Source organism: Oncorhynchus mykiss, chromosome 5 (assembly GCF_013265735.2).
Source record: "Oncorhynchus mykiss isolate Arlee chromosome 5, USDA_OmykA_1.1, whole genome shotgun sequence".
Taxonomy (NCBI): domain Eukaryota; kingdom Metazoa; phylum Chordata; class Actinopteri; order Salmoniformes; family Salmonidae; genus Oncorhynchus; species Oncorhynchus mykiss.
Window position 1 is genome coordinate 98,902,752 of NC_048569.1, and position 13,777 is coordinate 98,916,528.

A 13,777-nucleotide genomic window follows, 5' to 3' on the forward strand; every position below is an offset into this window, starting at 1 on the left:
AGTCGTGACAGCTGGTCCCGTTCTTACGACAGTCGTGACAGCTGGTCCCGTTCTTACGACAGCTGTGACAGCTGGTCCCGTTCTTACGACAGTCGTGACAGCTGGTCCCGTTCTTACGACAGTCGTGACAGCTGGTCCCGTTCTTACGACAGTCGTGACAGCTGGTCCCGTTCTTACGACAGTCGTGACAGCTGGTCCCGTTCTTACGACAGTCGTGACAGCTGGTCCCGTTCTTACGACAGCTGTGACAGCTGGTCCCGTTCTTACGACAGTCGTGACAGCTGGTCCCGTTCTTACGACAGTCGTGACAGCTGGTCCCGTTCTTACGACAGCTGTGACAGCTGGTCCCGTGCTTACGACAGTCGTGACAGCTGGTCCCGTTCTTACGACAGTCGTGACAGGTGGTCCCGTTCTTACGACAGTCATGACAGATGGTCCCGTTCTTACGACAGCTGTGACAGCTGGTCCCGTTCTTACGACAGCCGTGACAGCTGGTCCCGTTCTTACGACAGTCGTGACAGCTGGTCCCGTTCTTACGACAGCTGGATTGTTATTCAGATGTTTGTGACAATATGGGGATGGAGGTCGAGATCGAAATGTTTGTTTTGTTTTCATATGAAATCATTTATTTGCAAAAAAATCATTTATATTTTAATGTTAAACTGTTATCTACTTTCTCAAAACATAAAATTAATCTTTAAAACAAATGATGAGACAGTAACACTGAATATGTTGGTGAAGAGCCCTTTTTTTAGGACTCCACGTGATGGCATACCAACGAAAAGTTAACAGGCAAGTCCAATTTTTTTACCGGAAGGTAAGCCAACCATCTAGTAAACATTTTGGATACGAGGTTGGTGTCTAATTTTTTAACAAAATTAAAGGGATATATCTTGTAATTGAACAAAATAGTAAGGTGGCCGATAACTAGGTGACCGAAAATACGAAAATACGGGACGTATTTTCTTTGCTAAGCCGCTGATAGTAGTAGTATTTCCACTGAAATGTCAAACATGCTAATTGCTAATCGGTTAGCTAACTTTTTTTTTTTTTTACCAATAATCAATAATTATTTCCTAGACACCAATTATCACAAAACATTGATGGCTTGATCACAAGATAAGACTGTTAAAGGTAATATATTTCTTAAACGCTGTTGAATATTGTTTGTTTATTTTACCTTTATTTAACCAGGCAAGTCAGTTAAGAACAAATTCTTATTTTCAATGACAGCCTAGGAACAGTGGGTTAACTGACTGTTCAGGGGCAGAAAGACAGATTTGTACCTTGTCAGCTCGGGGGTTTGAACTTGCAACCTTGCGTTTACTAGTACAGCGCTCTAACCACTAGGCTACGCTGCCGCCCCGATACTACGGCGTGCTACGCTACGACCTTTAGCTCTATAGTAGAATGAGCAGAAACATTCATGTGTTGACCTTCTAGCGTCGACTGACCAGGAATCTCATGTTTATTGTTTACTATTTTGTATTGTTTGGTTTGTTTTGTTTATTGTTGATACAGGGATCATCTCATAGTGAGCAGGGTCTCAAACATACAACAGGACTCAGATATAGATTTGAATGAGCATACGTCTATGTTCATGAGAGTTGTAATGAGAAGTTAGGACACAACCCTGAACAAGGACACAACCCTGTACACCTGTACCAATCTTTAGACTGTTTGTTTGTTTGTTTGTACCAGTCTTTAGACTGTTTGTTTGTTTGTTTGTACCAGTCTTTAGACTGTTTGTTTGTTTGTTTGTACCAGTCTTTAGTATTTAGAATGTTTGTTTGTTTTGTCTTTAAGAGGACAGTGGGTGCATTGACCTGAAACCAACAGTGGGAGATCAACAACAAAAAAACAAGTCAACAATGTTTTTTCTCACAACACACTGTTTGTTGAGGGTCCTCACTGACCTCATAGTGTAGAGCAGTGTCCCGTCGTCTTTGAGTCGGAGAAGTTTGTTGGGCGTGGTCATGTTGTGGGCGATAGATTTCTTCCCGTTGAGGAAGAAGGTGTCTGGGGTCCAGATGTTAGACGCCAGGAGGTTGTTTAGCGGTAACATCTTCATGGGGCCTTGGAAACGCAGACGTTCGTCCTTCCAGCTCTGTCTGAAGAACACATCTATGGTGTACTCCTGGAGGTCAAGAGGTCAAAGACGAGACAGGGGTTCAGAGTTGGTATATGAAAGCTACAAGGGCATCATTGAATGTACAGCATGACATTAAGGGACCGTTTCTCAGAAAACAGATTAAGCCTAATCCTAAAATGCATGTTCCATTTGAGATTCTTGATTTAGTTTGCTTCTTAGTCCTGGCCTACACTTAATCTGTTGCTGGTAAACCGGCCCCAAGACATTAATTAATACAGACTAATCGTCATTTTAAAAACTAAAAAACAAATCGTAATTTAAAAAATAGATGAAATAAGTAAATGTTTTGCAAAATTTTGATTGAATTATTATTTTTTTTTACAAGAAAATACTTTCATTCAATTCTACATAAAAGTAGCACGGGATTATGGAAGCTGTTGCAGATTCTATTAGGATGAGAATGAGTCAAGAAGAAGTGCTTACCATTTCAGTATCAGAAACGGGACCGAAGCTGGTCACGAATATGTTGGTCTTGATCTCGGTCACCTTCTCTGTAGAAAAGGAATCCCATCCAGAGAGGGTGGGAGTTGCTCAGAGAGGCAGGAAGACATGTTCCTTTATTTCACTGACCTTTTTCAATTCAAACAACATGGATTGACACATAATTCTGCATTGAACCTTCAATGATTACATTTATTTTCAGTAAGAGGATCTGAAAAGTTGGCCTCGGTCCTTTGAGAACAAAGACCCTGGTATTTATGAAATGAGTTTCTTTCTCTGTGTCTTTCTCTGTGTCTCTGTCTCTCTCTCTCTCTCTCTGTCTCTCTGTCTCTCTCTGTCTCTCTGTCTCTCTCTGTGTCTCTGTCTCTCTCTCTCTCTCTGTCTCTCTGTCTCTCTCTGTCTCTCTCTGTCTCTCTGTCTCTCTCTGTCTCTGTGTCTGTCTCTGTGTCTATCTGTCTCTCACTACTACTCTCCTTCTCTTTCTCTCTGTCTCTCTCTCTCTATCTCTCTGCCTCTCTCTGCCTCTCTCTGCCTCTCTCTCTCTGCCTCTCTCTGCCTCTCTCTGCCTCTCTCTGCCTCTCTCTGCCTCTCTCTCTCTGTCTCTATCTCTGCCTCTCTCTATGCCTCTCTCTCTCTATCTGCCTCTCTCTCTCTCTGCCTCGCTCTCTACCTCTCTCTCTCTCTCAGTGGGCGACTGACACACACACACACACACACACACACACACACACAATCTCCCCTAACCATTGCAATGAACATATCTCTTCGTCAGAGACCTGTGTTTACCAGAGTCTATGAATATAGGCCCATCCCCCTCTATAATAGAGGGCTAGCATACTGACAAAGACATTATCACCTCTCTATGGTCTCTTACTAATGGTACAATAGATACAGAGGTTGTACTGGAGGGAAGATATGTCTACTTCATTATATCATAAAACAATTTATGATTCTTAACTTAACGAGGCCAGGAAACAATATGGACAGAGAGTCCGTTTACATGTGGTATGTACATGTCCATACGGTATGCAACATGGTAAAGGTTTTAAGGGTGTGTCCTAAATGGCCCCTATTCCCTATATAGTGCACTACTATACACCAGAGTCCTATTCCCTATATAGTGCACTACTATAGACCAGAGCCCTATTCCCTATATAGTGCACAACTATTGACCAGATACGGCCCGTTTATGGCTGGAATAGGGTGCCGTTTGAGGGTCTGGATGGGTCCCTACCTCCCAGACCAGGACGTAGCCTGTTGTCATAGCCGTCCAGCAGTCTGTCCAGTATTCGGGTAAAGATGGTGATGTTGTCATTTAGCTCCGCCTCTTTTAGGGGTTCTGTAGTGGTTACTGCTGGGGTCTGGGAAAGGCTGTAGGGGGGACAGGACAGTATGGTTACTGCTGGGGTCTGGGAAAGGCTGTAGGGGGGGACAGGACAGTATGGTTACTGCTGGGCTCTGGGAAAGGCTGTAGGGAGGGACAGGACAGTATGGTTACTGCTGGGGTCTGGGAAAGGCTGTAGGGGGGACAGGACAGCATGGTTACTGTTGGGGTCTGGGAAAGGCTGTAGGGGGTACAGGACAGTTACAGACTAGTTGACTGGGTACGAGTCTGCAGGTGGAACAGGACAGTACAGTTACAGACTAGTTGACTGGGTACGAGTCTGCAGGTGGAACAGGACAGTACAGTTACAGACTAGTTGACTGGGTATGAGTCTGCAGGTGGAACAGGACAGTACAGTTACAGACTAGTTGACTGGGTACGAGTCTGCAGGTGGAACAGGACAGTACAGTTACAGACTAGTTGACTGGGTACAGGCTACAGGTGATCAGAAGGGAACAGTTACAGTACTTTATTTCTTAGTAATCAATCAATGTGGAATAGAAATTGACAGAATTGGATGCTCAATTCAATTACATTGACGAAGGGACAAGACTAGTTATAGAATAAGAGACAGGACTAGTTTTAGAATAAGAGACAGGACTGGTTATAGAATAAGGGACAGGACTAGTTATAGAATAAGAGACAGGACTAGTTATAGAATAAGGGACAGGACTAGTTATAGAATAAGAGACAGGACTAGTTATAGAATAAGAGACAGGACTAGTTTTAGAATAAGAGACAGGACTGGTTATAGAATAAGGGACAGGACTAGTTATAGAATAAGAGACAGGACTAGTTATAGAATAAGAGACAGGACTAGTCATAGAATAAGAGACAGAACTAGTTATAGAATAAGAGACAGGACTAGTTATAGAATAAGGGACAGGACTAGTTATAGAATAAGAGACAGGACTAGTTATAGAATAAGAGACAGGACTAGTTTTAGAATAAGAGACAGGACTAGTTTTAGAATAAGAGACAGGACTGGTTATAGAATAAGGGACAGGACTAGTTATAGAATAAAGAACAGGACTAGTTATATAATATGGGACAGGAAGTGTTATAGAATAAAGAACAGGACTAGTTATAAAATAAGAGACAGGACAAGTTATAGAATAAAGAACAGGACTAGTTATAGAATAAGAGACAGGACTAGTTATAGAATAAAGAACAGGACTAGTTATAGAATATGGGACAGGACTAGTTATAGAATAAGGGACAGGACTAGTAATAGAATAAAGAACAGGACTAGTTATAGAATAAGAGACAGGACAAGTTATAGAATAAGAGATAGGACTAGTTATAGAATATGGGACAGGACTAGTTATAGAATAAGGGACTAGTTATAGAATATGGGACAGGACAAGTTATAGAATAAAGTACAGGACTAGTTATAGAATAAGAGACAGGACAAGTTATAGAATAAAGAACAGGACTAGTTATAGAATATGGGACAGGAAGTGTTATAGAATAAGGGACAGGACTAGTTATAGAATATGGGACAGGAAGTGTTATAGAATAAGGGACAGGACTAGTTATAGAATATGGGACAGGAAGTGTTATAGAATAAGGGACAGGACTAGTTATAGAATATGGGACAGGAAGTGTTATAGAATAAGGGACAGGACTAGTTATAGAATATGGGACAGAAAGTGTTATAGGCTACACTTCCCTTCTTAACGTTACAATAATGAAATCAAAGTGGAAGAGAGATGGGCAGGATTGGATGCAAAATTCAAATAGATTAGCCAATTCTTTCGAGTATTTCATAACAAAATTACACAACATCAGTGGCTCTATACCAATATCAAGAAACCTTAACAGGTGTGTTTTGAAACACTTTACATACAACATCGAATATAACTGGAAGAGAAATGGCCAGCATTGGCTACCCAATTTAAATAGATGAATATAACTTTAAAGTATGTCAAAATAAAATAAAATACCTCTATATAGCAATATCCATAACATGAAAAGATATGCTGTGAACGTGAGCGGCTTACCTCAGACGGCAGGTGACGCTCACTAGCAAGACGAAGACCCAGACTTTGGACATAGCACAGCCGCAGCAGCGCATCCCGTCACCCATGCCTGAAAACACACCGCGCATCCCGTCACCCATGCCTGAAAACACACAGCACATCCAAGGATATCAGAGGAGCAGAAAGGTGGGAAGACAACTCATGCAGATCCTGTGTTGCTTTATGAAAAGTCGTGACGTTATCAGCCTACACAAGCTGGAACATGAATTCAGTGGAATGCGTAACATTGTTTAGCCTTCACAGTTACAAAAACACATGGTTTTATTAGTGTGGCTTGTAGCAGAAGCCACAATAAATATTGGACCCCTTATTTCAGACTAAAGTTATTATCCTTTACAACGTTACTCCTCTTACACCATTTAAGCTAGAACTACCATTCAAACTTTAAAGCGTGCAGACCGGTCTGGAATAGCTTGCTTGCATAATTTTTTTTTAAAATACTATTTATAATTTTTAAGCAATTACATTTTTACTATACTTATTAAACATAATCCACTTTCAATGGGATTTCTTCAGCATTGTCACGCCCTGGCCTTAGTTAGCTTTGTTTTCTTCATTATTTTGGTTAGGTCAGGGTGTGACATGGGGGATTTATGTTTAGCCTTGTCTAGGGGTTTTGTAAAGTTATGGGGCTGTTTCCCTTCCTAGGTAATTGTATGTCTATGGTTGCCTAGATTGGTTCTCAATTAGAGGCAGCTGTATATCGTTGTCTCTGATTGGGAACCATTTTTAGGCAGCCATTTTCTGTGGGTATTTTGTGGGTGATTGTTTCCTATTTTTGTGTTCTCTGCACCAGATAGGACTGTTTTGGTTTTGCCACGTTTGTAATTGTGTTCATGTTTAGTTTCTCTTCTTAAACACCATGAACCCTAACCACGCTGCGTTTTGGTCCGCATCTCCTTCCCAGGAAGAAAACCGTTACACGCATTGTAAAAGCTTCCATTGTGACATCATGACTTCCAACATTCCATTCATTGTAAATGCAACTTTCAACACAAAGATACCACATTCCCAACAAGTTAGACACAAAGATACCACATTCTCAACAAGTTAGACACAAAGATACCGCATTCCCAACAAGTTAGACACAAAGATACCACATTCCCAACAAGTTAGACACAAAGATACCACATTCCCAACAAGTTAGACACAAAGATACCACATTCCCAACAAGTTAGACACAAAGATACCACATTCCCAACAAGTTAGACACAAAGATAGATTGTTGGAAATCTTACTCTACTTCTCTGGTATTTAAAGCTGAAATTGGAACAAAAATATATCATACTGATCAAATTATACAGCTGTTTTACCAACTGACTTTTCCTCTAACGTTTTAATATATATTTTTAAAAAATGAAATTTGGACCCCTTTCCCAACAAGTCAGAGAAAAAGTTAGTGTACTTTATCTATTTTTCTGCTATTCAAATCTGGAATCGGAACAAAAATATCTGCTATCAATCTAACGATACAGCTGTTTTAGTTAACGCACTAACAATTTTCCCCAAAACTTTTTCAACCGGAAATTCTGACCAAGTTAGACAAAACGATGTGCTTAAATGAACATGGGTTTAAATGAGACCCATAGGAATACAGACGTAACAATTCAAAACGCTCCTGCTCCTTGCTCAATTAAGCTACAAGACCAACTTTGAAACGTTCAGTCAATAATGATTTAGAATATTTATCGACCATAACTATAGACATTTGAATAAATTTGCATAAAATAACTCGCTAACAGTAACTCTTGAACTGTTCAAGCTAGATTCACCAAAACAACTGTCACATGTTCAGGCTATCCTAACATCAATATATTTAAACTTTTATCAACTATAACTGTTTACATTTGCATAAATTAATATAAAATAACCCACCGACAGTAACTCTTGAACCGCTAAAGCTTGAGACACCAAACCAACTTTCCTATCCCAACTGCCACAAAAAAAATTAATAATACTTACAAGAGCTGAAGCAAGTCACACAATGTTTCTTTATGGAAAATGACCATCTAGTTATTATTATGTTTTATTGTTATGTTACTTAGCAGCACTGAGGTGTAGGTTATTAGTGCTGCCATATGCTGACATTGTATTTCTGTAGTGGGTTATTATTCCTGGTCATCGTAACACACATAATGACTGTAGGCTACATCACTTCCAATCAAAACTCCTGCATTGGCGGATGCATGTTAAATTAAAGCACTATAGCTTGGCATTATGTCATTAGAGCTTGCCTCCTATAGCCAAACAGTAGGTTAGTGGGATACTAGACTATTCAATCTATGGAAATGATACATGACAGTTAGCTAATATATATGAAAAACTATGCAATCTATGGGAATGATACATGACAATTAGCTAATATATATGAAAAACTATGCAATCTATGGGAATGATACATGACAATTAGCTAATATATATGAAAAACTATGCAATATATGGGAATGATACATGACAATTAGCTAATATATATGAAAAACTATGCAATCTATGGGAATGATACATGACAATTAGCTAATATATATGAAAAACTATGCAATCTATGGGAATGATACATGACAATTAGCTAATATATATGAAAAACTATGCAATCTATGGGAATTATACATGACAATTAGCTAATATATATGAAAAACTATGCAATATATGGGAGTTATACATGACAATTAGCTAATATATATGAAAAACTATGCAATCTATGGGAATTATACATGACAATTAGCTAATATATATGAAAAACTATGCAATCTATGGGAATTATACATGACAATTAGCTAATATATATGAAAAACTATGCAATCTATGGGAGTTATACATGACAATTAGCTAATATATATGAAAAACGATGCAATCTATGGGAGTTATACATGACAATTAGCTAATATATATGAAAAACTATGCAATCTATGGGAGTTATACATGACAATTAGCTAATATATATGAAAACCATATTTGCAGTCATACCATTGTTCAAAAAGCCCTTTGTTTGAATCCTTTTAGAGATTCCCCTCAAATTTCAGAAACTGCATTACAATAAATTAAAGTAAGGTGGATTCAATTACAGAGAGTTGAGGAGAAAAAAATAAAACAATTTCAATTAATGTCACAATAAATGAATCTATACCTGTATCGTTGTGGATGCGTTATTGATAAACACAGTATTCCATGTGCACTGGAAGGCAAATCCCGCAAGGTTGACAGTCTGTAGACTACTGCAGCTCGAAAGAGTGGATTCTTCCTGAGAAATCTATTCTACCCTGGCTGGCCTATAGTCTACTGCACGGACCTCGCAATCTATTGTCCTCTCCTCTTCTACGGCTCACAAATGAACTCACATTATAGAACAAACCCTCCGCATCCTGATACACTTCTCTAATCTTATCTCCTTCATATTTCTAATTAATACATGTGTTATCAAACATGCGATGTTGTTTTAGCCTAGTGTAACGCCTCCATCAATACGCCTGTGAAGTCCCCCCCCCCCCCAGTCGTAGCTACTACGCGTGTCTGTCTGCGCCCCGTAATGACTATTCCGTCGTTTAGCGGACCAACACTTTGTTTCTCCTCCGGTGCCTCTACATCCAACTATATCTCAGTGGTGTAGCCTACAGTACAGCAGCACTGCAACGCTTTTCTGCACAACCATTGGAGCGTAGCTAGCTACATAGGCTTACCACAGTTCTGGTGCGTAGGAGAGAGTTGGCTGTTCCTCCGCTGTACTTAGACTTTTTATTAACTCAAAACTGTAAAAAAAGATATTTTGAATTAAAGTTGAGGGACATCACCTCTGCGTGTACACGCTCAATACCACTTAGGTGGGAGAATGGAGAGACTGGAGGGTTGACGGGGAGAGTAGACGATCGTCTATTTTAGGCGCAGGTTTATTTGCCCCAAAACAATGATTAAAAAAGGTTGCATCGAATTGAGCGGGTTTCCTAACAATTCCGCTGACTTGGCATCCTTTACATTGCCGTCAGCAGCTGAGTGTCCCAGTGTCCCTGTGAAAACAATCACAGTGGGTTGAGAAAACCCCTATCACAGCAAAGTGTATCCACAGCAAATGTAAGGTATTATATTGACTTCAAGGTATATCAGCCTAATTATCTCAAATACCTTGTCATCAAATGTGTGGCAATTATATTTAGGCTATTGGTGTCATGTGTAAGAATGAGCTGTGTGTGTGTGTTGTGTTGTGTGTGTGTGTGTGTGTGTTGGCGTTCATTCCCTACAGTGCAGAGGAGGTTGGTGGCACCTTAATTGGGGAGGAAGGACGCATGGTAATGGATGTGCTGCAGTGATGCTGTGTAGTGGTGCTTCCTGCCCTCAGGCACATTAGAAGTCTACGGACTGTGAACCCTCCCGGGACCAACTGAAACACACTGACACAGATACCAGAAAACATACACTACATTTCCTTTCTATGAGTGAGAGAGAGAGAGAGAGAGAGAGAGAGAGAGAGAGAGAAACAGAGAGAGAGATAAACAGAGAGAGAGATAAACAGAGAGAGAGAGAAACAGAGAGAGAGAGAGAGAGAGAGAGAAACAGAGAGAGAGATAAACAGAGAGAGAGAGAGAGAGAGAGAGAGAGGCATCCTGAGGAAGCCTAATGTAATGGACATCATCTCTAGTGTTTAGACAGTTTAGACAGTTAAGACACAGAGCATCCTGTCTCCTGAAAAAAGCCAAACAGCAAAGACCTTTACTGGAAAGGAGGGCGTGCCAAACAAATGGCACTCTATTCTCTATACAGTAAAACGCTTTTGACGAGGGCCCTGGTCCAAAGTAGTGCACTATATAGGCAATAGGGTTCCTGTTGGGATGCGCGCTTAGGTTCTATGGCAGAGCCTCTTGACGTGTTTCTCTGTGCCTTTCTGTTTCTGTCTGCCTGTATCTCTGTCTGCCTGTATATCTGTCTGCCTGTATATCTGCCTGTATGTCTGTCTTCCTGTTTCTGTCTGCCTGTATCTCTGTCTGCTTGTTTCTGTCTGCCTGTATGTCTGTCTTTCTGTTTCTGTCTGCCTGTATCTCTGTCTGCCTGTTTCTGTCTGCCTGTTCTCTGTCTGCCTGTATCTGTCTGCCTGTATGTCTGTCTTTCTGTTTCTGTCTGCCTGTATCTCTGTCTGCCTGTATCTGTCTGACTGTTTGTGTCTGCCTGCTCTCTGTCTGCCTGTATGTCTGTCTGCCTGTATGTCTGTCTTTCTGTTTCTGTCTGCCTGTATCTCTGTCTGCCTGTATCTCTGCCTGTATCACTGTCTGCCTGTATCTGTCTGTCTGCCTGTATCTCTGTCTGCCTGTATCTCTGTCTGCCTGTATATCTGCCTGTATCTCTGTCTGCCTGTATATCTGCCTGTATGTTTGTCTGCCTGTATGTCTGTCTGCCTGTTCTCTGTCTGCCTGTATCTGTCTGTCTGCCTGTATCTCTGTCTGCCTGTATATCTGCCTGTATATTTGTCTGCCTGTATGTCTGTCTGCCTGTTCTTTGTCTGCCTGTGTCTCTGACAGCCTTCCAGAAATGACATATGAACCCACTCCACTTTCAGCAGCTCCATGTTGATCTAGAAAACCACTTAAATTACAGGTCAGGTTCAACAACTAAAAACCTCCGTTTTTTATTTGTTTTTTTAAATTTGGGTGAGAAATCCCTTTGTATAAATCCAGATCATCCCTAATTTCCCAACAAATTATGTGACAAATACAGTTTTTTATTATGTGACAACTACTGGGGTGGCGGGTAGCTTAGTGGTTAGAGCGTTGGGCCAGTAACCGAAAGGTTGCTGAATTGAATACCTGAGCTGACAAGGTAAAAATCTGTCGTTCTGCCCCTGAACAAGGCAGTTAACCCACTGTTCCCCTGAACAAGGCAGTTAACCCACTGTTCCCCGGGAGGGAGGCCGTGATTGTAAATAACAATTTGTTGCTAAATGACTTGCCTAGTTAAATAAAGGTTCATTTCTATTAGCAGAGGAAGTGGCCATCTGCGCATGGTTGACTCTCTCAGAGCTGTGGAATGACTCAGTGTGGTTGTTCCTGGAATCAGCCCAACGGCTCCATCTTTTCCAGAGACACTCATATAAACACATTAGTCCTCTACACTTAATGGAGTATGTATAGGGACTTAGATGGTCTCTACTCTGAGCCACTTCTCTGGTTCACACATCATCACTACTATCAACTAAAGTCATTCCAATTAAACTAAATCCACATCCTGGACCACTATCAACTCTGTGCTAAATGTTCAGGATTTGATGACAGTTGAAAAACCAGTCAAATGTCAGTCTGTTAATAAAATCTGATGGATAATGACGTGGTCTGGAGATGTAACCAGTGTGAAACGGCTAGCTAGTTAGCGGCGGTGCGCGCCTGTCGTGTATTACAGTAATAGGTGACGTCACTCGCTGTGAGGACCTTGAAGGAGTTATTTCCCCTCGCTCTGAGGACCTTGAAGGAGTTATTTCCCCTCGCTCTGAGGACCTTGAAGGAGTTATTTCCCCTCGCTCTGAGGACCTTGAAGGAGTTATTTCCCCTCGCTCTGAGGACCTTGAAGGAGTTATTTCCCCTCGCTCTGAGGACCTTGAAGAAGTTATTTCCCCTCGCTCTGAGGACCTTGAAGGAGTTATTTCCCCTCCCTCTGAGGACCTTGAAGGAGTTATTTCCCCTCGCTCTGAGGACCTTGAAGGAGTTATTTCCACTCGCTCTGAGGACCTTGAAGGAGTTATTTCCGCTCTGCAAGGACCGCAGCTTTTGTGGAGTGACGGGTAACAATGGTCCAAGGGTGACTGTTATGTTCAGAGGGTCCCCGGTTCGAGCACAAGGTGGGGCGAGGAGAGGGTCAGGTAACGATGCTCCAAGGGTGACTGTTATGTTCAGAGGGTCCCCGGATCGAGCACAGGGTGGGGCGAGGAGAGGGTCAGATAACGTGACTGTGACATAGACGTTGCTTAAAACGTATTATAAACTGGGTGGTTTGAGCGCTGAATGCTGATTGGCCGAAAGCCGTTGTATATCAGATCACATACCACGGGTATGACAAAACAGTTATTTTTCCTGCTCTAATTACATTGTTAACCAGTTTATAATAGCAATAAAGGTATCTTGGGGGTTTGTGGGATATGGCCAATATATCACGGCTAAGGATTGTATCCAGGAACTCTGTGTTGTGCCTAAGGACAGCCCTAAGCCGTGGTATATTGACCATATACCACACCACCTCCTTGGGCCGTATTGCTTAAATATCCAACGTTACTTTCTCAACTACCTATTGATGGTGTGGAATTGATTTACCAGGTAATTGGTTGGATCACTGAGAACATCAGAACACCTGTTGTCTTCTCTATTTAACTCCACGTGTATTAGCGGGCTCTCCTGGAGAGATACTTTTATCAATATATTCAGCTCTGTTTACCTTCAGATTTAAAAATGCTAATTAGCATCAAAGTAGACATCATGCAAGAACGACAACTGCCGAAACATCCATTCTATAATGAATGTCACTTTGAACGATCCCCTCTAGCCAAGACAGAGGGCGAGACGGACAATTCTACAAAGGAAAGACTTTTCAACAGCGATCAAGACGACACACTGAGCGTAAATATATATATATTGATTGTAATTGTTCGCGAGTGAGCGTTCATGTGTAAAAGATTAGCATTTCAATTGTTATAATGATTAATTCTGTAGTGACTTCTTAGTGCGACCCCCAGTTCTCTCATCTAACAAGCCGCCATGCCGGTTCAGCCCACTAGGGGCACATTCTCCTATC

The 13,777-nt window shown here is 41.2% G+C and overlaps 1 protein-coding gene across 1 annotated transcript in view; it reads right to left on the minus strand.

Moving 5' to 3' along the window:
- Positions 1 to 9,599, minus strand: part of LOC110524869 (gamma-aminobutyric acid receptor subunit alpha-5) — a 72,851-nt gene extending 63,252 nt beyond the window's left edge. The window contains exons 1-5 of the mRNA XM_036978987.1: positions 9,144 to 9,599; positions 5,981 to 6,101; positions 3,828 to 3,964; positions 2,576 to 2,643; positions 1,917 to 2,137 (exon numbers count right to left, since the gene is read on the minus strand). Of these exons, the coding sequence (XP_036834882.1) occupies positions 1,917 to 2,137; positions 2,576 to 2,643; positions 3,828 to 3,964; positions 5,981 to 6,099 (545 nt within the window). The 5' untranslated portion in view covers positions 6,100 to 6,101; positions 9,144 to 9,599. The remainder of the gene's footprint in view (positions 1 to 1,916; positions 2,138 to 2,575; positions 2,644 to 3,827; positions 3,965 to 5,980; positions 6,102 to 9,143) is intronic.
- Positions 9,600 to 13,777: the final 4,178 nt, after the last annotated feature.